This window comes from Bos mutus, chromosome 2, assembly GCF_027580195.1.
Source record: "Bos mutus isolate GX-2022 chromosome 2, NWIPB_WYAK_1.1, whole genome shotgun sequence".
In the NCBI taxonomy this organism is placed as follows: domain Eukaryota; kingdom Metazoa; phylum Chordata; class Mammalia; order Artiodactyla; family Bovidae; genus Bos; species Bos mutus.
Genome location: NC_091618.1, coordinates 29,528,511 through 29,553,017, shown reverse-complemented (window position 1 = coordinate 29,553,017; position 24,507 = coordinate 29,528,511). Strand labels below are relative to the sequence as shown.

General features: G+C 52.5%; 1 protein-coding gene across 2 annotated transcripts in view; it reads left to right on the top strand.

The window, feature by feature from the left end:
* Positions 1 to 24,507, top strand: part of PNKD (PNKD metallo-beta-lactamase domain containing) — a 72,971-nt gene that overhangs the window by 46,306 nt on the left and 2,158 nt on the right. The window contains exons 1-8 of one of the 2 annotated variants that reach the window (XM_070386821.1): positions 3,695 to 3,993; positions 20,477 to 20,592; positions 20,711 to 20,823; positions 21,408 to 21,466; positions 22,079 to 22,171; positions 22,535 to 22,698; positions 23,391 to 23,477; positions 24,385 to 24,500. In XM_070386821.1, coding sequence (XP_070242922.1) covers positions 3,833 to 3,993; positions 20,477 to 20,592; positions 20,711 to 20,823; positions 21,408 to 21,466; positions 22,079 to 22,171; positions 22,535 to 22,698; positions 23,391 to 23,477; positions 24,385 to 24,500 — 909 coding nt within the window. In that variant the 5' untranslated portion in view covers positions 3,695 to 3,832. Of the gene's footprint in view, positions 1 to 3,694; positions 3,994 to 20,476; positions 20,593 to 20,710; positions 20,824 to 21,407; positions 21,467 to 22,078; positions 22,172 to 22,534; positions 22,699 to 23,390; positions 23,478 to 24,384; positions 24,501 to 24,507 lie in introns of those variants that run through there. The other variant, XM_005889647.2, reaches the window with a different exon arrangement.

The following is a 24,507-nucleotide window of genomic DNA, read 5'->3' as shown; positions in this document are numbered from 1 at the left end:
GGAGAAAACTCTTCATTTCTTGGACAGCAAGGAGATCAAACCAGTCCATCCGAAAGGAAATCAACCCTGAATATTCACTGGAAGGACTGATGCTGAAACTGATGCTCCAATACTTTGGCCACCTGATACGAAGAGCTGACTCACTGCAAAAGACCCCGATGCTGGGAAAGATTGAGGGCAGGAGGAGCAGGGCGTGACAGAGGATGAGATGGTTGGATGGCATCACCGACTCAATGGACTTGAGTTTGAGCAAACTCTGGGTGATTGTGAAGGACAGGGAAGCCTGGAGTGCTGCAGTCCATGGGTCGCAAAGAGTTGGACAGGACTGAGCGACTGAACAACTACTGGGCTGGGCTGACTTCCAGCTGTGAGTGGGTCCAGGTCGCCTCTATGTGTCTTTGACTCCCCTTAGTCCAGCATCTGACTACCCGGAATGTTCTCACGGTGAAAGTTGTGGCTAGAGTCTAAGTTAACCGTTACAGCATATTTAAGACCTCTTTTGTATCATGTCTGCTAACATTCCATTGGCAAAAGCAAGTCACAAGACCAAGTCCAACATCAGTGGTGTGGGAGAAGTATATTTCACCTCCATGGGAATGCTGTGTAGTCACACGGTGAAATGTATATTTTCAGGGAGAGATGAAGAATTGAGAACCAAAATGCAATCTATTAATACCACACACAAGGAGAGAGCCTTTCAGGAAACTAGGTTGTGTTAAGATAAAGGCAGAACATAAATTAGATATGGACCCAAGGTCAAGGCCAGATTTTGGTTTGTTTTTTTTCTTTGGTTCCACTACATGGCTTGTAGGATCTTAACCAGGGATTGAACCCTGCTCTGTGCAGTAGAAGTTCAGAGTCCCAAACACTGGAAAGTGAAAGTTGCTCAGTCATGTCCAACTGTTTGCGACCCCAAGGACTATACTGTCCATGGAATTCTCCAGGCCTGAATACTGGAGTGGGTAGCCTTTCCCTTCTCCAGGGTATCTTCCCAACCCAGGGATCGAACTCAGGTCTCCTGCATTGCAGGCGGCTTCTTTACCAACTGAGCCACCAGGGAAGCCAACCACTAGACTGCTAGGGAATTCCCAAGGGAAGTTTTTAAAGCAAGGAGACACTTGAGTTTGCTTATAGAGTGAGAAAAAGTGGAGGCCAGGAGAAATACTGCTTGACGATATGAATAAGAAGAGCTAATAGCATTTCCTCTAAAAATTTCGTATGTAAGTCGCAAAATTTGTAGAAGGCTGGCTGGGCAGGGAAATTACTTCCTCTAAGAAGCATATTGGCTGAAAGCAAAGGAACTGGAGCTGGGCCTGAGGTTTTCAATAATAACTGTGGATAATGAGAGGAGATCTCAGCAAAATAAAAGCTCTGCCAAGCGCAGGCTGATCTTCATCTTAGCAGTGCCCCCCAAGCCAAATGTCTGCAAGCAGTGAGGTATTACCGGGTATAAAGTGCAGGACAGGGTGAATAATGAAGCATCGATCTGGCTAGGGCAAAAGATTCTCATGGGAGAGGTGTGTATGTGCTCAGTGGTGAGGTTGTGTCCAGCTGTTTGCAGCCCCATGGATTGTAGCTTGTCAGGCTCCTCTGTCCATGAAATACCGGAGTGGGTTCCCATTTTCTACTTCAAGGGATCTTGCTAACCCAGAGATTGAACCCATGTCTCTTTAGTCTCCTGCATTAGCAGGTGGATTCTTTACCACTAATGCCACCTGAGGTGAAACCAAAGTGGATTTGGAGTGAATATTGAACGTCTTCCAGAATAGTTCAAGAGGGGAAGGTAGTTTCCTGGCCCTGTGTGAATTCTCCAAAACACCCACTCTCACTGCTTATCCCCAGCTTTGTCCAGCTCCCTGCATTTCATAAAATGTATGTTGGATGATTAGCTACAATCTTGTAAATGTGTGTGTAGCATGAGATAGATTTAGCCTTCAATCATTTCTGTATCTGCAATCTCATGCTTGAGCCTGCATTTCCTGTTTCAGATGTCAGGGACTGTGTTTTGATTTCTCAATATCATGCCTGGCACAGCCATACCTGCAGAAAGGTGTGTTCACAGTGACTTTTGACCAGGCTCCATAATTCTTCACTTTGCATGTATAGACACGGACTTAGAGACACACAAGTTCCCTTGGCCCAGAAGGGCCTTCTACAAACTAGCTTGTTAGTGTTCTCAGCCCTGCCTCTTTTGCAGCGTACACAGGGGTTTAATTCATTTCGATCTGATTCTTGTTTATTGGGAGCCCTTTATGTGCCAGGCACTGAGAAGAAGCTGAATTATGGGTATGGAGACAGGAAGGGAGAAGGCTATAGTTCTGACCTTTAAGATAAGAGAAACTTAACTGTCTGGAGTTACAGAATGAAACCCAGGATTGGGTGTTGGGATTATAATTCAGTTTGGGGATAATTTAACATGTATCTTGGCTTTTTCTTCAGAAGTGGGTGAGGAGTGAGGCCTCCAATTCATTGTGCATAATGAGCCTATACCTGGATGCTCTCCACACTTGGAACTCAATCTTTAGATCCAGTGATCTACTCAGAGTACATCAGAGGGAAAGAGAAAATGTGTGGTTTGGGGGTCAGGTTATTCAGCCTCTCTCAAGCCAGAGCACAGGCAGAGGCAAAGAAACAGAAGAAAACAAGAGCCCTGCCTCCCCCACTCCCTCCCCAACCATCTTCCTGCAGGAGAGATCACTGCCTTCACTGTTTGCAGATTTCCTTCCCTCCCTCTGCAGGGCTAAGGCTAGGGTTGCAGCTGGAAGAAGTCCAGCCCCAGTTCCAGTTTGTCCAAATTTATAAAGATCACCATGCCAGTCTTTACATTTTCTTCCAGCCCACTGATCGTAACCTCTGGAACTCATCTGGAAGGCAGTATGGTGGGGGTGGAGGGGTCAGTGATGTGGAAATCCCACCGGTTTGGGCTATTTGGGGTCCTATTCCTGTTTCTGCCATCATTTTTGTATAATCTTGGTGGAATCACTCCCTCTCAGCCTCTGGGATGTCTTATCATTCAGGGCATGGCTTACATTTCACTTGCTCAGGGAAGCCCTTCCACATCTAAATTGGCCCTCTCTGACCTCCATAAACCACAGTGTTATAATCACACAGCAGGTAGGTATGTATGTGTATATATACACACATGTGTATATGTATATGTGTGTATATATACACACATGTGTATATGTAAGTATAGTAAGTGCATAGATAATTGTTTGCTTATTTGGTTTGTTTCTCCGAGAGATTCTAGGCTCCAGGAATGCCGAGAATGTGTGTCTTTGACCCTTGCATCCTCAGATCCTGGCACGGAGCCTGGCACAAAGGAGGACACAGAAAATTCGTTTAGTTAATGAATAAATGAATGAACGGCAGCTGACCTACGTTATCCCCCAGGTTCCTTCCAGCTGAAAAAGTTTATGAGGCTAAGGTTTCCTGCCAAGAAGACGTCCCCAGGACCTCTCCCAGAGCTCCCTAATGGGGCAAGGTGGGGTGTAGGGCCGAGCCCCGGGCTCTGGCAGTTGTACACCGGGATTAGCGCAGGTCGGATGCTGGCTCCGGCGCGGCCCCGCCTTCCGGCCGGCCAGCCCGGGGCGGGGCCAGGCCGCCTCCAGCCGGGTGGCATTCGGGGAGTCGACAGTACCCAGGGTGGCGAGTGGGCGGGTTCGAACTCGAGTCAATGGCGGGGCGGGGCCAGAACGCCCCCAGTCTCCCCGCCGGCTGGTGCAGGGGGCGGGGCCCCAAGCCCTCAGGTTCCCCACTTGGGGGCCTGGGCCGAGCCGTCGCCTAGCAACGCCCCGCCCCGCCCCCTGGGCCGCGGGCGCCTGCCCCCAGCATGGCCTGGCGAGGCTGGCCTGCGTCGTGGTTGTGGGTCGCCAGCTGCGGGCTGCTGCTCCTAGTCTTCGTCCTGCTCTTGAGCCCCCGCAGTTGCCGAGCGCGGCGGACCCTCCGCGGCCTGTTCATGGCGCGTAGCAAGAGGCTGCTCTTCCGAATCGGGTTCGTGCGGGGCTCCGGCGGGCTGCGGGGATCGGGAAAGCTGGCGTGCTGGAAAAGGGACTAGAGGAGGGGTGCTGGGGGAGGGCTTAGGGGTTCTGACAGGGCTAGGGCTGGGGGATCCAGGGCCGGAGCTAAGAACGATCAAAGAGGCAGGCTAGAGAAGCTACTGATTTGGCGAGGGGGCGGCGAGGGCTGACGAAGTGAAGAAACTGGGGGTGAGTGGAAAATTGGGTTGGGCTGGGGAAAGCAGTTTGCTGGGGGAAGCAAGCCGGGGTAGCCAGAGAAGGGGGCTTTGAGAGGACCTCTAGAGAAAAGAGCCAGATGAGGGGTTGGAGAAAAGGGAGCTGGAAAAAGAGAACAGGTGCAGGATCCCGGGCCCCCCCCACTCCCCAAGTTCCCTCCGGTGGGCAGGTCCTGGAGAGAAGGAATGTCAGATGACTGAGTCTCACCTGAAACCGCTAACTCTTTCCGTGTGTCCCTGGTCCTCTCCCCATCACTCAGCTTCCCACCACCCAATGCAAGCACTTCTGTCCCAAGCGGGATTCCCCACTCCCACTCTGTAGGTCAGTCTGTCCCTTTCCTTGACATCCCTGTCTCCCCCACCGCCCTTGTCATAAGCCCCAGCCTGTGAAATCCGACCCTAATCACTCAGCCTGACTTGTTGAAGGTTCACTGACCTCCAGTGACTTATTCCTTTCTGACCTCCACCCCTTACCCCAGTCTTCACTCTTCTCTTACCCCTACTTCTCCTGACAGGACGGAGTAAGATGGTAACCAGCCCTGTTCTGCCTTATAGGCAGTAAGAATCAGGGTAAGAGTCACAAGAGGAAGGCTTCCTAGGGTCTCCATCCCCTTCCCAGGACCAGCAGGGCCAGGGGGCAGGCCCTCAGACCACACTTGAAGGCCAGTGATGTTGGCCTAGGAACTGTGGGAGCCCTGGCCCAAGGCCAGGTTCAGGCGAGAGCTGAAGCTGGGGAATTTCCTGAGTTTCAGAGAAGAGGTTGTACAATTCACCCCTCCTCTCGTGACCACCCCAGATAGCCCAGAAACTTTATCCCTAGGATTATCCTCACTCAGTCTAAGACACAGAGATGTAAGGGCCCAGTGGGGGAAAAACTGAAAAAACAAGGGGTGAGGAGGAATCCTGTGTGTGTGCCTTATGGGGGCATTCACATCTCTAATAACCCACACAATGATCACATTCTCAATAATGCTCCAGCTAAGTCACCATTGCTCTGCAAACAGCATTAAAATAATAAGATTCACAAATATTTAAATATTTACATATGTGAGATTAAAAAAATATATTGCTCCTCACAAAATTTCTGAAAATTTTATAGCTCTATTTGGGGAAAGATTTTTAAATCTATTTCTAGCTTTCAGCATCAGTAACATTGAAGTCATATAAAAAGCCAGAGAAAGTGAAAAAGTCTCCACAAGTGACTGGAATCAGAAGTCCTGAGGTCAAAAATTTCCAAGATTGCCAACTCAGAATCCGGAAGGTTTGGGTATTCCTAGAACATGGGATCTGGGTGTTTCCAAATCCTCAAACCTGGAATTGTCCGAGAGCTTCTCAGGAATTCAGTAATCCATGAGCTTTCCTGTGGCTGGATTTCAAGGTTGCCTTGGAATCAGCTCCCCAAATTTGCAGAGCAGGAGGGCGTGCCTGGAATCAGAGTCCCAGATCCTGCCTGTACAGGATCTGGGAAACAATCAGTCCAGTCCCTCGGGTGGGAGGCTGCTGGCTGCTGGGAGGGACTGGGGGTGTCAGCAGGAAACTGGTCTGAGGGAAATGGGCAGGTGTTGATGCTGTGAGGGCGTCTCCAGGAAGGATGGAGAGGGAGGGGCCGGGATGGTGCATGACGTGAGGGGAGGGGCAGAGCGCATGGACACACTCCACCCTGAACTTGTGGCTGAGGACCACAAGGAGAGGGCTGTACTGGGGGGCTGGAAAGTGGACAGTGGAGATGGGAAGCTGTACTGGGAGAGGAGTCCTTGTTGATGTTATCAGTAGTAACAGTCCTCACTGGTATTTGATGTTATGAAGTGTTATATAGGGCTTTCTTCAAACATAACCACCATTGTCTTGGGATGGCGATAACTGGGCACAGCAGAGGGTCGATCTGAGCTAACCTGAGGTGGACACACGCATTCAAGACTGCAGGGCCTGGGAGGCAATGTGCAGTAGTTAAGCACATAGCATTGGGGTCAGATAAATCTGCTTTTGAATCCCAGCTTTATTGCTCAGTAGCTTTGTGACCTTGGACAAATAACTCCGCCTCTCTGTGCCTCAGTTGTTGGCATCTGTAAAATGGGCCTGGTGATAGTGCCTACCTCAGAGGGCTCCTATGGGGATCAAATGAAATTGTACACAGGATCTGGCTTATAGTAAGTGCTCAGGAAATGTTAGCAGTTATTCTTTCTATAGTATGGGGGATGTGGGGAGGGAAGATACATGGCATTAGGCCAGCCATGGCTCCTTCTGGAGCTTCCTTTTTTTTTTTTTTGGCCACACCATGTGGCATATGGGATCTTAGTTCTCTGAGCAGGGCTCAAACCCATGCCCCCTGCAGTGGAGGCACAGTCTTAATCACTGGGCCACCAGGGAAGTCCCTCAACTTTTTTTTTTTTAAGCTTCCTTACGTGCTTCTTCCCAGGTGGCTCAGTAATAAAGAATCCACCTGCCAACGCAGGAGCTGCAGGTTCAATCCCTGGGTCGGGAAGATCCCCTAGAGAAGGAAATGGCAACCCACTCCAGGATTCTTCCCCAGAAAATCCCATGGAGAGAAGAGCATGGTAGGCTACAGTCCATGGGGGTCCCAAAGAGTCAGATGCAACTGAGTGACTGAGCACACACACATTCTTCTATTGTCTTCCAAGTGTATCCTGCTCACTTACTCTCAGGAAATCCCACATCCCTTCGTTCATTCAGTGACCCCCACCCCTCCTTACTGCCCTGGGTCAGGATTGCGGGATCACTGATAGGAGCTGTTCTCAAGGAGTCAGATAGAGGAACAGGGACCCTAACTGGCCAGAGGCACAGGGCATGATAGATTCCCCAAGAGTGACAGGGTGTGCCTGGGCAGGCTAGGATTGGGAGTGTGTGCTCCCCTCTGTGTGCCCCCCTGCCTCATGCCTCAGTTTCCCTTTTGCCCCTTTGTCTTCTCAGTGGTAGTTGAGGAGGTTTGGTTAGAGAACAGGACCCTGAGCAGGGCCTGTCTGCAGAGGGAGCAGTGAATGGGGAATTAGGCTGAGTTCCTGCATGCAGGGATGGGAACCATCTTTCAGAGCTGAGAAAGTGGAAGGCAGCCAGCTTCTGAAATGGACAGTCCGGCAGACAAAGCCCTCCCACCCTCCCTGACCAAGTCCCCTCTTCATTCCTAGGCATAGAAGATCTTTCTTGAATCTCCTGACCCAAGTGAAAAGCTGTCCCAGGACAAACATTGCTTGCTCCACTCCTGCAAGAGAAAAGCCCTTCTCTGGGGCCAGTGAGGACCAATGGTTTGATTTCAAAGAGAGGGCAGGAGTCCTGAGCTGAGGACCCTAGAGTGAATGGCCCACCTGCTTGTGGCCAAGGCCACACAGAGGCGGTGGGCTGGGCCATCCACAACACGGCCTTCAGGAGGGAAGCAGGGAGGGTCCTCTTCTGCAGGCCTTGGAGCCCTGGAGAGCCGCAGCACCAGCACCCATAGCAGCTCCTCTGCCGGATGTCCCCGTAGGTGTGCCCTTCCCCAGGCCGTGCTGCCTGCAGAATGGAGTCCACACCCCTCGCCCAGGCCTTTGGGGCCCTCCCACACCCCCTCCAGAGCTGCCCAATCCCACCTTCCCCAGGCCCTGTGCTCTTGCTGTAGTTCTCTCTGGGGTCTGCCAGACCTTCCTCCCTACATCAAATATTATTTCCTCAAAGCTCATCCTCAAACTATGCCCAAAATCTGAACACTCACCCCACTTCCACTGCTACAACCCTGAGCCAACCCCAGGTCGCCTCGCACCTGATCTCCTAAATTGACAGCTCCCTTCAGCCTTTGTACTCACAAGAGCACTCTCAGCAAGGCAACCAGAATCAAACCTTTAAGATTTAAGTCAGAAATGTGCCACTCCTCTGCTTAGAACCCTCCAGAATGGCTCCCTCTGGACCTGCCCATCCTCCACCTCACTGTTTCTGGTGGTTTTTTGTATGCCCTTCACCTTGCTCGTTGGATTTCAGCCACAGGCCACTTTGCTGTTCCTCAAGCATTCTGAGATAGTCTCACCTCCAAGCTCTTTTGTCACTGTTCTCTCTCACTAGACCCTTCTTCCCCCAGATGGCCACGTGGCTGTGCCTGGCTTCCTTCAGGTCTCTGCTCAGATTTCACTGTGTTAAAAAGGCCTACCCTGACCACCCTGTATAAAAATCGCAGGGTCCCAACGCCTGCAGTCTTACTCCACAGCGTGCTCACGTGCGTGCTCAGTTGCTCAGTCACGTCCGACTCTGCAGCCCCATGGACTGCAGCCTGCCAGGCTCCTCTGTCCATGGGATTCTCCAGGCAAGAACACTGGAGTGGGTTGCCATTCCTCCTCCAGGATCTTCCCGACCCAGGGGCTGAACCTGGGTCTCCTGCATTTCCTGCATTGGCAGGCAGGTTCTTTACCTCTGAACCACCTGGGAAGCCCCTTCTCCACAGTACATATCACCATGTGACATCCTATATATCGACTTGCCTGTTTACTGGCTTTCTCCCTCAATCAGAATATGAGCCAGATGAGGGAAGAAACTTCTTTCACTACTGTATCCCAGCTTCCAGAGCAGTGGCTGACACAGAGTTGCCCTCATTAAAGGGCTTTGGAGTTAATAAAAGCTTGGCCCAAATGCTATCTCCTCCACAAAGCTTGTCCAGCCTCTCCAGTCAAAGTTCATCACTGCCTCCAGACTGACCCCTGGCATTGTCTGTCCTCTTAGAGCTTTCATTGTGTATTCTTGCTTGTTCCTGCATCAGGTGTTCATAGTGTGATTTCCTCACTGGACTCCCACAGGCCAAGCCCAAGGAACAGGGCTGAATCAGGAGGGCCTGGGGTTGGGGTGAGGAGGGGACGGATGGAGGCGGGAGGGAGGGCCAAGAAACAGACCCACACCAAACAAAACCCTAGGGCCTTGGCTGGGCAGGTGGCCTGGGATTTTAGGCAAGGAGACACAAATAGTCCAGGCCTCCTGCCCAGGACTGAGATCTGACTGTGCCTCTGGTCCTCCCCGGGAGCCCTCAGGAGCCACTCCTCCTCCCCTTGGGAAAGATGCTAAAGGCTGGAGAGGGCTGCAAAGTCAGCAGAGGACCGAACCGGATGAGGGGATGGGTATGAAGATGGGGCCTGTGGTCTCCCAGTCGGGCCTGTGTCTTGACCTGTTGCAGGCACTGCCCCTCTCCTGGTCATGGGGAAGTTGTCCCCCGACCCCTCAAGGCCTTGCTGGCAGCTTCAGGAAACTCTTCACCCTCTAGGGCCTTTTTCGCTGTCTCGTTATCTTCTTCAGTTTCCTCAATTTGGGGAAAGTGCAAAACATCTCGTGGCTCAGTTTGTTCCTGAGGGGCCTCTGAGCAGGCTGTGCTCCAGCAGGACTCTGTGTCCTGGGGGAGTCCAGGTCCCTAGGCCTGCAGACAGGCATTTCCTGTTTGCTTTCATAAAGATTGCCTGTCACTGGTCAGATGAAAAGCCTGGGAAAAGCTGGGTCCCGGGTGGAGACCGGTAGGGGAGGCAGGCAGGAGAGGAGAAGCCAAAAGCACCCCCTGACCAGAGTCCTCTCAGCCTGGGCTTGTTGTCCAGCTGGTGGAGTCTGGGGCCAGGGCCCAGCTGGGACAGGCAGCCCCCAGGCCTGTCTCAGGGCTGCCCGGGATGGCGAGACTGCTCGCGGGAGGAGGCGGGGAGAAGAAGAGCTTCATTGTGTGCTCTCCACTGTGCGCCAAGAGAAGGGGGTGGAGGGAGGGCTGTGTGTCACTCTCCCCAGCTGTCCCATGGGGCCTCCCATGGGGCCAGAGGCTCAAACTCAGATACCAGAGAAGCCACGCTCTGGTTCAGTGAGGCGAGGAGTGAAAGGTATGCCTGTGGCCCCCAGTGGGGATGGCAGGTGCTTCATCCTGCAGCCCTGACCCCAGGCGGAGGGCCCCCTCAGGCCCCTACAAGGCTGCCCCAGACCGGCTACCCCCACCCCAGCCCCACTCGGTAGAGTGTTTTTTCTGTCTCCCACCTGGGTCCCAGAGGACCAATTAGGAAACTTGCTTTTCTTTTTGGTGAGGTGATGGTGGGTAGTTCCGGGCCCCAGAACTGCTTTATCAGAGTCCACGAGTGGGTGGTAAACCGAAGAGGAAAAGGTCAGCATCTTCGGGTTCCACCAGCACCCCCAGATCATACTGATGCGTTCTGGCACATTCTCGCGCTGCAGGGAGTTTGAATCCCACATCAGGCCCTGCAGAGGTCCATGTCATTGTGTAAGTCACCTGAACTTCCCAGGCTCAGCTGCTCATTCAGAGGGGAAGAGCACTTGGTTTTACAGAGCAGGAAACTGAGGCTTGGGGAGTGAGTTTCTGCTTCTTACCTCAGGCAACAGAAGAAAGGGAGCTGTGAGCCCCATTACAGGGGACGGCGACATCCCAGCAAGATGGGGGGCTAGGAGATGGGAGGCAGGTTCTTCCCAGGGACTCATTCACTTTTGCATTTTCCCGTCTTTTTTTCCTAAATTCTCTTGTCCATCTGGCTTGCGCTGCTCCCTTTGAAACCATCCACCCAGTCATGGTTCAGGGCAGAGAGTGGCAGAGCCTAGACTGAAAGAGGTCTCCAGGATTCTCCACTCAAGGCACCTTCTCCTGAGAGCTGCTGGGGTCTCAGACCCTCTGCGGTCCTCAGGAAAACTGCGCATGTGAGGAGGTGGTCTGGGGAGAGAGTTCACAGAGTTCAAAGGCTTGTGTCTCATAGAGACTGAAACTAGTGCTCCAGGAGTTTCCAGAGGCCAGATGCCCGGCTGTGTCTGAACACTGTAATTACCCCGACAAATATGTTTTCCCAGCAAAGGCCCTCAAAGGAATTGAGTCTGACCCCAAATAGTTCAGGCCCACTCATCTCATCCTACCTGCTTATTAGGGGTTTGCAATGGTTAAAAGTGTGAATGAACTCCAGGAACTTTACTGGCCATCCAGTGATTAAAACTCCGTGCTTCCACTGCAGAGGGCGTGGGTTTGATCCCTGGTCAGGGAACCACATGCCATTAAAAAAAAAAAAAAAGAAGAGTGTGGGCTCCGGGATCAGGCTGCCCAACCACTCACTGCTCTGTGATCTTGAGCAAATCCCTTTCCACCTCTCTGGGCTCCGTTGGCCTTATCTGTGAAATGGAGGAAATAATGATACCTGACTCGGGGTTGCTTGGAGGATGACAGGAGATAACCAACGAGAGGCACTGAGCCCACTGGTGGGGTCTGGGAAAGCTGAGGGAAAGGTCATTCTTATTAAAGATGAGGCCAGTGGGCTCCGGAGAGATGTTCTAACCTGTGGGGCAAAGCCAGGACTGCGGACCCGTCTTCAGACCCCCTTGCCTCTGCTCCCCCATCTCCTCCACTTTAGAGGCCCTGGGTGCAGACCCTAGGCCGGGGAAGTTGAAATTTTGTGCCCCATTGACACAGCCTCACCCAGGCCCTTGGGTCTAGATGACCTGCTTATCAGAGTACCCTGCTCTACCTTGTGGGTCCCACCAGAAGAGGGGAGGGACTTGGAAGCAGGTGGGTGAGGTGGGAAGGGAAGAGCCAGGGCAGGGGTGGCTGTAATTCAGGCCTCCGATACCCTCACTGGGCATCACAGCCTGGCCTGGGGCAAGTTAGGTGGAGCCGCAGTCAGTGCTGACAGTCCGCTTTCTATGCCCGTCACGTTTATACTTACATCCCTGGCCCTGTGCTGCCTTTCCTGCTCACTTAGCCAGGGTTTTGTGAGTCCTGGTTCTGTGCTGGGCCAGTGCTAGGGGGTTGCAGAGGAGCCACGAGAAACAGGCTGGTGACCGCCCGCCCCTTGCGGGCGCTGCATGGCACTGCATGGCTCTGATTAGGGCACCAGGTAGAAGTTGATAAGGCGCAGCCACTGCCCCGGGGCTCAGCTGCTCCTGAGCGCCCCAGATGGAGCAGGGGAAGGCAGCTTTCTACCAGGATAATCAGGCCCTGGGTGCCGAGGTCCAGCCCCGGCTGATTCAGGGTATTCGAAGGAGAGACGGCCTAGGCGACTATTTATATGCTAATTAGAGATACAAAGAGTAATAGAATGAGGATAGCTCAGTAGGAAAATTCAGTGGAGAAAAGAGGCTGAGTAGCTTGGTTTACGCGGAAAATCAATATAACCCGTGACACCAGGTTAGCTCTGACCACGGAGGCCGCAGGCGCCCTCTCGAATAACGGAAGGTGCCCCACCTTAGACACCTTCTCGAGTGGGTCTTAGAAGCCCAGGCAAATAAATGGTTGCAGAGGATATCCGCGCTCCAGATGGAGACTTCAGCCAGAAGTTAAAGGGAAGAATGACATGGGGAGACCAAGCGTTGGTGAGCAAGGCCCGTAGCTTTATTTTCAACAAGGGCTTTTATACCCTAAGTTACACATAGAGGCTAATAGGGGATGCAAAGTCAGCAGTTTTTGATCCTTATCAAAAACCAGGGTTTCTTTCCTGCAAATTTATCGTATACAAATGGTTTAGGTGATTTACATCATCTTCTGGCCAGAAGGCCTATTAACATTTTATGACTCTTGACAAGGACTTATCAACAAAGACTTATTTTCTCTAAGAGTAATTATTTTAAGGTTTGGCGCCATCTTCCGAAGATAAAATTGCATTCCTATAGGGCGGATGTGTAATGGGTTTACAACAAAGAAAAGAATTTATTACCTTAAGGGTCTAAAGTTACTAACACCAAGGCCACTACTTATTTTTTCTACATATCATCTATTAATTAAGACACATTCAAGGATACAATTCAGGGGATGTGAAAACTTGGCAACAAACATTGGCTCATGAATGAAATCCTCTACTAGTCTTATTCTGACAGTTTCTAACTCTCTGAGAGGCTCTAAGCTATTTGAATATCTTAAGCTTCCCCTGCCTCTCGAGGCTGGGAGACTGTAAAGAATCATATGCATAGCTGTAGGAGTCCGGGTAAATTTGTCAGGCGAGTTAGAGAGCCATCTGAGGGGTTTGGATTTAAACACTCCTAATTGCCCAGGAACTTTATTAATTGGAGCTGTAAGTTAACTCTTTGACAGAGAGAGAGAGATGGTGGTAGGGGACAGCCCCCAGTAAAGTCAGAGTTGAGAGCACAAAGCAATAAAGTAGGCAGACTCTGGTTTTTTTGGGGGGTAGATGCTCGAGAATATCCGGGGGGACTCCTGAGGCTCGATCCCGCCTTTGCGTATGCCGAGCCTCCTTTCTCATGACCTTTGTCACGAGTGGAATGCCTCACCGGCTCCTGGCACCTGGGGTTGAGCCCAGCCCTGAAAAATGCTTGTATGTGTGTGTGTTAGTCGCTCAGTCGTGTCCAACTCTTGGTGACTGTGTGGACTGTAGTCCCCCAGGATCCTCTGTTCATGGAATTTCCCAGGCAAGAATATTGGAGTGGGGTGTCATTCCCTTCTCCAGGGCATTTTCCCAACTCAGGGATCAAACCTGGGTCTCCTGCTTGGCAGGCAGATTCTTTACCGTATGAGCCACCAGGGAAGCCGTGAAGGATGCTTTGGGTTCCTGCATGGCGCTGATTAGTAGGGACTGGGTAGTGTTCCAGTAAGTTAGAAAGGCCTGGAGGCTATTCCAGCCTGAGACCTGTGGGAGCCAGGCAGGACTGTAGTTCTGAAATTTTAATGAGCTATTTCAGGCATTCAGAAGACAGATAAAATAATACTCCCAGCTTAAGAAAGACAATGTTACAGACCCTGTGAAGCTCGGCGCCCACCTCCCCAGCCCACCTTCCGCCTCTCCCAGAGGAAACCCTACTAACCATGCTGACCATGCCTTCCCCTCGGCTGCCTTTATTCTTTTACTATTTACGTCTGCATACCAATGATGGTTTTGCTTGCTTTGGCCTTTGTTTTTTTCTCCTAGCCACACCACGCGACATGTGGGATCTTGGTTCCCTGACCAGGGATTGACCTGCACCCACTGGACCACCAGGGAAGTCCTTCTTTGGCATTTTAGGGAAATATTGTCAGGTTATCTGTTTGCTGTGGCGCATCTGTTAGCTCAGTGTTACGTTTGAGCTCTGTGCAGGCTGAGAGCTGGTAGCCTAAATCATTCACTCCCCTGATGTGTAGTTTTCGATGGTCGGAATATGTCATTATTTATTTGTCCATTGTGCTATCGATGGACATTTGGGATGTCAACTTGTTCACTCTTGGGACACGGGGTTTCCATGGGGCCATATTGGGGAGGGGACAGAGGCTTGCCTCCTCCTGGTCCACAGAGGGCCTGCCTGGGGGTTGGACACTCTCCCACCAGCCCTGGGGAGCCGCTGAAGGCTGTTGAGCAAGAACAGGATGCAGTCGAAAGTGGTGCTTTGGGAGCATGAGCATCTGCCAGTGGTTTGCAGTTTGGTTCAGTGAGTCAGAGAGCTGACTAGAGGAGGCTTTCCTTAGGGCCTCGCCAACAGTTTCTCTTTGCAGGGGTGAGCCCATGAAGGGAAATGAGAAATGGAGAGGAATTCTGTCTGAGTCACCGGGGAAAGGGTTAAATGGATGCTTGAGTTGTGAAACTAGGAGGGTGACAGCGCCTTTCCCAGAAAGAGAGGCAGCAAGGGGAAGAGCTGACAGGCATGGTTATAGACCCTGGTGATGCAGCCAGCCCGCCAGTGGAGGGGGAACGGAGCTCAGGGACTGGAGAGAAGCACGAGGAATCCTTTGTCTGCAAAGAACCAGGCCCCATGCAACCGGGTCCTCAGGCCCCTCCCCTGCTCTGTGCTGCGATCCAGACCTCAGGGCCACAGGGGCCACCCTGGCCAGCACAGATCTTGGGTCTGACAGCCATCCCACCACCACCTTTCTCCATCTGCAACACCTCCTCTAGTCTAGGCCCTCGTCGTGTCCCTCACTGCGTGACTCTCCAGCCCCCTTCCCCTCCGCTCCAGTTCATTCTACCCTCCACACAGCAGCTGAGCAAGCTCTTAAAAAGGAAGTTAGAACATACGCTTCCCCTCTTTCAAACCCACCAGCAGTTTTCCACCCCCTCTCCATGGCCTGACCCCTGCGCACTTTGCTGACCCTTTCTCTGCCTACAGACTTCGAGGTCTCTTGGCAGCTCCTCGAATGTGCCCCACTAGTGCCTGTATAGGGATGTTGGTGCTGCGCCCCCCACAGTCAGTCAGCACCACTGGCTGCCCCATCTGTCTGTTCCCTGCTCAAGGATCGCCCTCAGAGAAGGAGCCTTTCCCAAGCACCCAGTCTACCGGGAAACCATCTTCCTTTCCCACCACAGTTAACCGCTTGCTTGTTGATTGTTTTGTTTTCCGGTTCAGTGTCTGTTGGCTGCTCCTCTCATTATGTTGGCAGGGAGCCGTCTGCCTTGTTCTCTGCCTTCTGTACCTGGTCCAGCACGTGCAGTAAATATTTGCTGGTTAAAGCCAATGGAAGAGCAGAGCCTGGTTTGCTGCAGCTTCTTACTGCATAGTCCCTGCCCTTGTGCATCTTGATCTTTGTCGGAGGACAAAGTACGTGTACTAAGTATCCAACAAGGGAAGACAGGGAATGTTTACCAGTCCCTCCCAGATTGTGCACAGCCTTGTTCTAGCAGCTGTGAAGGGTGTCCGGCTGAATTTGGGAAGGAAACAGCAGTTGCTAAACACCTTCCACCCTTCAGCCCCTGGAGAAGGCTAACATTTGTCATCTTGTTTTATGTCACTTAATCCTTACACAGTCCTGCAGGGGTAAGTCATGGTATCCCTATTTTATAGATGAGAAGTCTGATCTGTGAGACCATTGACTAGCTCAAGGTCTCAGACCAAGGACGGCCCAAGCCGTGATGAGAACCCAGAGCTTCCTGTTGCCAGGGGTCCTGCGCTTCCCGTAAGCCTAAATAGGAAGAAATGAAGTCAGGAACAGGGTCCAGATGCCAGGTGGTGGCTGGGTACAGAGGCAAGGGTGATTTTCTTTTCTTCTTTATTATTTTTAAAATTTTCATTTTGAAATCATCTCAGATTTGCAAACTTTGTGCAAAGAATTCCCATATACCCCCTCACCCAGTTCTCTGAAATGTTAACATCTTCCATAACCATGGTACAGTCATCAAAACCAAGAAATTAACATCCATCCAAACCGTTACCACTCTCCAGACTCCAGTGAAATTCCGTGCATTGTCTCCCCAACGTTCCTTTTCTGGTCTACAGTCCAGTCCAGGATATGTAGGTTGGTCCAGCCAGTCCCATCCGTGCTGTGCCGAGTGTTTGTTGTCCCCGTGGCACAGCAGGCGGGAAGGCAAGAACAGCAGCTCCCACCAGCACTCATCTGGTCTTGGTGCGCCTTCCCCAGGTTCTCACACGTCCTGTCCCCTTTCCTTCTTGGAAATGTCACCTCCTCAAAGAGGCCTTCCGTGACTGACCATCAGATCTAGAATAGCAGCTCTTGTCCTCCTTCTCTGTCCTTTCGCCTTGTTTATTTTGTCATCTTCTCTGGACAGTGAAAGTGAAAATGAAAGTCTCTCAGTCAAGTCCAACTCTTTGCAACCCCATGGACTACACAGTCCATGGAATTCTCCAGGCCAGAATACTGGAATGGGTAGCCTTTCCCTTTTCCAGGGGATCTTCCCAACCCAGAGATCGAAACCAGGTCTCCTGCATTGCAGGCAGATTCTTTACCAGCTGAGCCACAAGGGAAGCCCAAGAGTACTGGAGCGGGTAGCCTATCCCTTCTCCAGCAGATCTTCCCGATCCAGGAATCAAACCAGGGTCTCCTGCATTGCAGGCGGATTCTTTACCAACTGAGCTATCAGGGAACAGTATGTTTGTTTATTTATTTATTTGGCTGCCTCGGGTCTTAGTTGTGTTGCACGAGGTCTTCATTGCATCTTGTGGGATCTTTCACTGTGGTGCAAGGACTCAGTTGTTGTGGTGTGAGGGCTCAGTAGTTGTGGCCTGTGGACCTAGTTGCTCCATAGCGTGTGGGATCTTAGTTCCCCAACCAGGGATCAAACCAGAGTCCCCTGCTTTGCAAGGCGGATTCTTAACCACTGGCCCACAGGGAAGTCCCTTGACAGTATGTTTACTGTCCTGTCTGTCCTACTAGAGTAGAAGCTGCAAGAAAGCCAGGACTGTGCCTTACCCGCTGTGTGCCCAGAGCAGGCTAATAGCAAGGCCTCACTAAATATTGTGGAATGAGTGAAAGTAGGAAGTGGTCGAAATTAATTTTAAAATAAAACAAAAACAGGACCCATAAAAAACAGTCATGAAGACTCCTAAAGGATGGTAGAACCCCTCCACAGCGCATTCAATTTCCCAACTGAAACAAGTGCTCAGGCACACAGAGCTGGGACAGCAGTGATTCACCTTCAGCAAACTGTTACAGAAACATGCTTGCTGCTGCTGCTAAGTCGCTTCAGTCCTGTCTGACTCTGTGCGACCCCATAGACGGCAGCCCACCAGGCTCCCCCGTCCCTGGGATTCTCCAGGCAAGAACACTGGAGTGGGTTGCCATTTCCTGCTCCAGTGCATGAAAGTGAAAAGTGAAAGTGAAGTCGCTCAGCTGTGTCCGACTCTTAGCGACTCCATGGACCGCAGCCTACCAGGCTCCTCCGTCCATGGGATTTTCCAGGCAAGAGTACTGGAGTGGGGTGCCATTGCCTTCTCCGTGGAAACTGCTTGGTTTTGATCAAATTGCTTGCAGACAGATCAGCTTGCCCTTCCCAAAGGGCCCTCCCCTTGCCCCTGCCCCCCACAGACACAATAAACCTCTGTAGGGATTTGGGGTCCTTCATCCAGCATCCCAACTTCTACTTTTCTGTCTCAGGCTTGATCAGCCAGAATCCCACCCCCATTACCGCCTTGCTGTGTAAACCTAAACACTGACCAAACCCACCCACAGTCTAGCCTGTCACTCTCCTGTGAGCCCAGGGCCCAAGATGGCTCATTCTTCACAGGGCCCAGTATAAAATGGCATTTGGACCCTCTTGCTCAAAAAGCAAGAAAGAGGTGCCACATCTGATACGAAATTATGAAGACTTTCCTTTGTTTTACAATCTCTTTCTCTTGACTTGCCATGATGTTTTTAATTTGCTACTTAATGTCATTTGAGTAGGGGAACATTTAAAATGTTAATTATTAGCATGAATTGTGCCATTCATTATATATCATGCAATGTCAATTTTAAATGCAAATATAAGAACACTTGGGGCTTCCCAGGTGGCTCAGTGGCAAATGAATCCACCTGCCAAGCAGGAGATGAGAGTTCAATCCCTGGATCAGGAAGATCCCCTGAAGGAAATGGCTACCCACTCCAGTATTCTTGCCTGGGAAATCCCATGGACAGAGGAACCTGGCGAGCTATAGTCCATGGGATTGCAAAAGAGCTGGACCCGGCTTAGCGACTAAACAGCACCAACAGCAACAATAAGAACATTTAAGTTATGCGTGGGATCACTGAAACTGCGTAGCTCACACTTCTTAGCCTGCACACAGATATGTGTTATGTTCTTACCAGAACAGTGGAAGTGTGGGGCAGACCTAACTCAGCTGTTTTTGTTTCACTTCTTGATGCGTAGCACATTCTCAGCTCTCTCTACTTTCAGCTTTCCGATGAATGAGGAAGAGCTGGAAGGAAAAGGACAGATCCGTCGCCTCTTTCCTTTCCTTTCTGTAACAGCGTCATTTGCAGCACTAATGGTAGGATTATACATAAGATAGGATGTGGTAGGGTTCCTGTGTCTCTTAGAACACCATTGCCTCTTGATGCATTTTAAGCAAATTCCTTTTTTTATATAAGATTTTTTTTTTTAATGTGGACCATTTTAAAAGTCTTTATTGAGTTTGTTACAATATTGCTTCTATTTTGCGATTTGGTATTTTGGCCACGAGGTGCATGGGATCTTTGCCTCCCAACCAGGAATCGAACTCACAACGCCTGCATTAGAAAGCAAAATTTTAACCACTGGACCACCAGGGACATCCCACAAGCAAATTCTAGTTTGAACCCAAAGTGTGGCTCACAGGTCAGCTATGCTAAATCCCTTCAGTCGTGTCCGACTCTGTGCGACCCCATAGACGGCAGCCCACCAGGCTCCCCCGTCCCTGGGATTCTCCAGGCAAGAACACTGGAGTGGGTTGCCATTTCCTTCTCCAATCCATGAAAATGAAAAGTGAAAGTGAAGTCGCTCAGTCATGTCCGACTCTTAGCGACCCCATGGATTGCAGCCTAACAGGCTTCTCCGTCCATGGGATTTTCCAAGCAAGAGTACTGGAGTGGGGTCAGCTAGTGCCCTCCAGCCCTTTACTCATAGAGGTACACTCACTTGTCTTCACCTTGGGTCTTGAATTCCCACACATAGAGGGTCCACCAGAATTCTGTGCTCATGGCCGTGGTGAACACGGTGTGTGAAGCAAGGTCAGGGCAGCAGGGACCGAGCAGACACGTGTGATGTGACATGATGATATGTGCATCACCCCTGCCCATGTGCACGTTCCGTTGTCCCATCAGACTTCACGTTCAAGACACAAGTTCAAAGAGAAAATCATTAAGGATTTCAGAATGGTGACAGCAGAGCATCATGCCCAGTGTGGGGCCCTCTGTGACTGCCGGGTCGCGCATCTGTAAAGCTGCCCTGTGTGCCAGAATCCTGTATTGGGGGACTCTGTCGCTCACGAGTCCCCTCTGTTCCACGTGCCCCCTTTTCACTGTGTAGCCTAGAACGTGGCAGGTGGAGGGAGGGAGTATGGTCAAACCATCCAGCCTCACTTCTGCTGGCTTCCTCCACCAAAGAGCCAAGCAGAGCTTTCTGTAATTTCCCTAAGTGAACCCTGCTGTCTGCTGTCTCTGGGCCTGGGCCTATTGTTTCCTCTACCCTAGGGGTTCTCAGCCTTGTGGTCTCTGGGCCAATAGCATCAACATCACCCGGAGCTTGTTAGAAATACAGATTCCTGGGCCCCACTCAAGCTGTCTAAGACTCAAAACGCTGGGATGGGGCTGAGGAATCTGGCCTTCAGTAGGTCTCACGCGTGACTGCGACGCACCGCTGCTCTGCCTGAAATAGGGTTCCCACCTCCTTGTGGCTTCCTAACTCCTGTACTGCCTTCACTGAATAAAGCCCTCATCCTCAGATCTCTTCTGTGAATTCCTCAGTTCACATCTGGCCTGATGAGCTTTGAGCTTGGGGTCTGTCTGTTTCATTTTGCATCTTTGTCCTGAGTCCTGAGCAAGGCAGACAGTCGGCACGCGACAAGTGGCGGTGGAGTTGCACTGGCGCAGGGGGTGACCGAGGCAGTGGAGACGTGGGGCCTGGGCTGAGCAGACGTCCCGCCCTGCAGGTACAGCCTCTACACGCGCACCCGGCTCGGGTACCTCTTCTACCGCCAGCAGCTGCGCAGGGCTCGGAATCGCTACCCCAAAGGCCACTCCAGAACCCAGCCCCGCCTCTTCAATGGTGAGCTCTGGCCGCCCCAGGCCAGCAACCGCCCCAGGCTGTGCCCACCCACCCCATCTCTTTCCCCCAGTGGATGGGCTACCTGCCCTGCCCCCCAACCCACATCTCTATTTCCCAGGAGTGAAGGTGCTCCCCATCCCCGTCCTCTCGGACAACTACAGCTACCTCATCATCGACACCCAGGCCCGGCTGGCTGTGGCTGTGGACCCGTCAGACCCTCAGGCTGTCCAGGTGAGGGGAGGATGAGGGCAGTGGGACCTGGGCTCACCTGGGGGGCTGGCAGCTTCTTGCTAGAGAGAGGCTGACCTTGCTCTCTGCCAGTGGGAGGTGCCCCCTCCATGTGCACTCACACAGCACACCCTGACCGCCACAAACACACGTGACCCCTTGGGGAAGGGTCAGTGTGCAGGGTGTGGCCGGGGGAGGAAGGGAGGACAGCAGTGGGAGAATCAGAGCTGGAGGGAGAGTGGTGCTGACCCGGGGCTGTGGGTCTAGCCAGCTTCCTTCTGCCTCTTCCTCTCTGTGGCCCCCTCTCTGAACCTTGCTTTTCTTGCCTCTGTCTATTGTGTTTGGGTCCCTTCATCATTCTCTCCATTTCTTACGTCTCTGTGTACATGTACCTGTGTGTCCACCTGCTCTGCCAGTCTCCCTCCACCCTGTGCCCGTGCTGAGGCTCAGGTGCCCCCCTTTATCCAACCCCCTCTTCCCTACCCCCTTCCCATTCTCTGGCTCCATCGCCTTCCCCACATCTCTCCCTGCTCTCCTCTCCACCCAGCATCCCGATCCCCAGCCTGACTACCTCCTCTCTCCCCCAGGCTTCCATTGAAAAGGAAGGTGTTAACTTGGTTGCCATTCTCTGCACCCACAAACACTGGTAAGGGGCTGAGGTGGGAGGTCTGAGTGCAGATCATCTTCCCTTGGCCGGCCCTGGCTCCGCTGGGCTTTCCAGGACTGGGACCCATGAGAACAGACTGGGCTATGGGTCAGGGGTCAGGCTGGGGGGCACCATCCTCATGAAGTCACTGGGGCACCAGGGGAGGGGGGGAAGAGGGAGGGACGGGTCTCCCCCTCTTCTATTTCCCAGGCTCCTGAAGCACCAGAGAAGGGCAGGGCAGGCATTTCTCTTTCATTCCATGGGCATGTCTGCTGGGCATGGGCAAACCTTGTCATCTCTTTCATCCAGGGAGGTTTTAGTCCAACAGGGGAGACAGCCCTGTGGGAAAGTATACAAACAATAACAACTGTGCAGCCAACACAGGGTTTGGGGGGCAGGGGCACTGGGTGGGTATGATGAGATCCACGTGGAGGAATTAGAGGGCAGGACGACAGCTTGAACAAAGGTCTGAAGTGGAGCGGATGGCTTGGTTCAGTCCAGGAACCAGGAGTCGCAGGGCTCAAAGCCCTGGAGATGCTTTGTGAAGAAGGAGGCTAGGAGGCCCAGTGTAGTTGCCCCTTAAAGCCCCTGTCTGTCTGTGCCATCCTACAGGGACCACAGCGGAGGGAACCGCGACCTCAGTCGGCGGCACCAGGACTGTCGGGTGTATGGGAGCCCTCAGGACAGCATTCCCTACCTCACCCAGTAAGTCCCTGACCCAGGGGTGGGATGGCCCTGTCCTTCACCCTCATCCTTCAGTTATGTGTTTCAGGGCTGTCAGCAGTTGGATCTTTGCTGATGCCCTTCTTGGCCCTTCAAGGGCAGATCACAGCCCATCTGAAGCATAACACTGTCCACCCCACAACTGATCCAGCCATAGTCCCCCAAAGAGGAAGCAGGAGGGCTTGAATCTGAAGCCCTGGGCACTGAGGGGGCCCATCTTTCCCTGGTGGGGAAGCCCTGCTCCTGCACATCACCTATCCCCTTGGGCCTGGGCGGGGCGGGGGAGGGAAGAGGAGCGTGGCCCAAGTTCTAGTGCCTTCTCTCCACTGTTGCCTCCCTCCTCAGTCCCCTGTGTCATCAAGATGTGGTTAGCGTGGGACGGCTTCAGATCCAGGCTCTGGCCACCCCGGGCCACACACAAGGCCATCTGGTCTACCTGCTGGACGGGGAGCCCTATGAGGGTCCCTCCTGCCTCTTCTCAGGGGATCTGCTCTTCCTCTCTGGCTGTGGTGAGTCCCCCAAAAGGGAAGGGGGAGTGCAGGGATGAGAGGGAGGAAGAGAGGCCAGGGCAGGGGCCTGAGGACAGCCGCAGCCCCACGCAATGCACGGAAACGTTGGTTTCCGCACACGTGTTGCCTTAGCAGTTATTCCCAGCTTTGTTACCTCGATTTTTCTTTCATATCCTCATGACATCCCAAAGGGGATGGATGGAATGAGGTGAAGCCTATAACTGAGTACTGACCTCAAAGAGCATTTGTTTCCATTGGGTGGAGCCGGGTTCTCTGATAGAGTGACTGGCAAGACCAGTTACAAAAACCTGAGAACCCCTGAGTGACAGGGTGATCCTGTGGGTGGGAGATCACCAGTCCCAGGCAGTGCAGGCAAAGAAGGAGGTGCTGTGTGGAAAAGCGCAACCTTGCCTGGAGTGGGCCTGGGGCCACAGAACTCAGCCTGGAGGCTCCACACCCCCTCTCCCCCCACGTGTCAGTCTGTGCCCTCAGACAGGCCCAGCTAGGGCTGAATGTTTGGGTCCAGCTCCCAGGGGGAGGGAGGGATCGATGCCAGACAAATGGGCATGGCAGGGGCATGGGTGAGGGCTGGTGGTCAGCCCCAGCTATACAGGGGGGTCCCCAGCCCTCTCCATGGACCTTACCCTGCTGTGTGATCCTTGTTCCTCACACATACCCGCTGACCCTACCAGGACGGACCTTTGAGGGTACTGCAGAGACCATGCTGAGCTCACTGGACACCGTGCTTGGGCTGGGAGACGACACTCTTCTGTGGCCTGGTGAGGTTCCCCTCCATCTCTTCCCAGACCCTCACACACCCAGAGTCCCAGCCAACCCAGTTCCTGACCCAGAGGTGACACAGCTCTGCCTCCAGTGGCTCCTGGGAGCCATCTCCAGCAGTGGGGGCAGACTCCCTTCTTTCTGGAGCACTGGCTGTGTAAGGCCTCTTATGTCAGCTGCCCCTGGCAGCCAGCCCACAGCCTCTGGGGAGCCCTGTAAGCCCCAGAGTGTCCCCATGGGATGGCTGATTTCTCATAGCCAGAGCCTAGAACAGAAAATAGCCTTTGCTTAATGAGGCGCCTTAAATCCACTCTGAATGGATCATTACCTGTGTCCATCACACCCACACGGCACACCCATCATCCATATGCATGTATGTAGAATATCCATCCATACATACATACATGCATGGGTACATTGCATATCTGTAGTTTCTAAAACACATCCACTAATATCTCAGTCAATCCTCAGAACATATGTTCATCCATTCATTCCATTCAACAAATACTTTCTTGAGCACCTAACGAGCACCAGGTCGTGATCCCAGCCCCAGGGACACATAACGTTCTAGTGGCATTATTATTTTCCCCACTTGCCAAAGGAGAAAACGTTGGCTCAGAGAGGGGCCATGACCTGACTGAGGTTGCACAGCTGGGCAGAACCAGCAGCACTAGAATGCAGGTCTTCTGGCTCCAGGTCTGTGGTTCCCCCCCCAATTGCTTCTGCAGCGTCACTCGTGGCTGACTTGTGTTTACAGAAGCGGCTCCTTGTGGTTGGGCTTTTTCTAGAAGCACTATCCCTCCTCCTCAGTTGTTAGGTACCCATTGGCCTGGGAATGGGAGGACTTTTCCTGACCATAACCTGTCTCACTCTGCCCTGTGTCTCGACCCCCATGGCCATCCTTAGGCCACGAGTATGCAGAGGAGAACCTGGGCTTTGCAGGCGTGGTGGAGCCCGAGAACCTGGCCCGGGAGAGGAAGATGCAGTGGGTGCAGAGGCAGCGGATGGAACGCAAGAGCACGGTGCGGG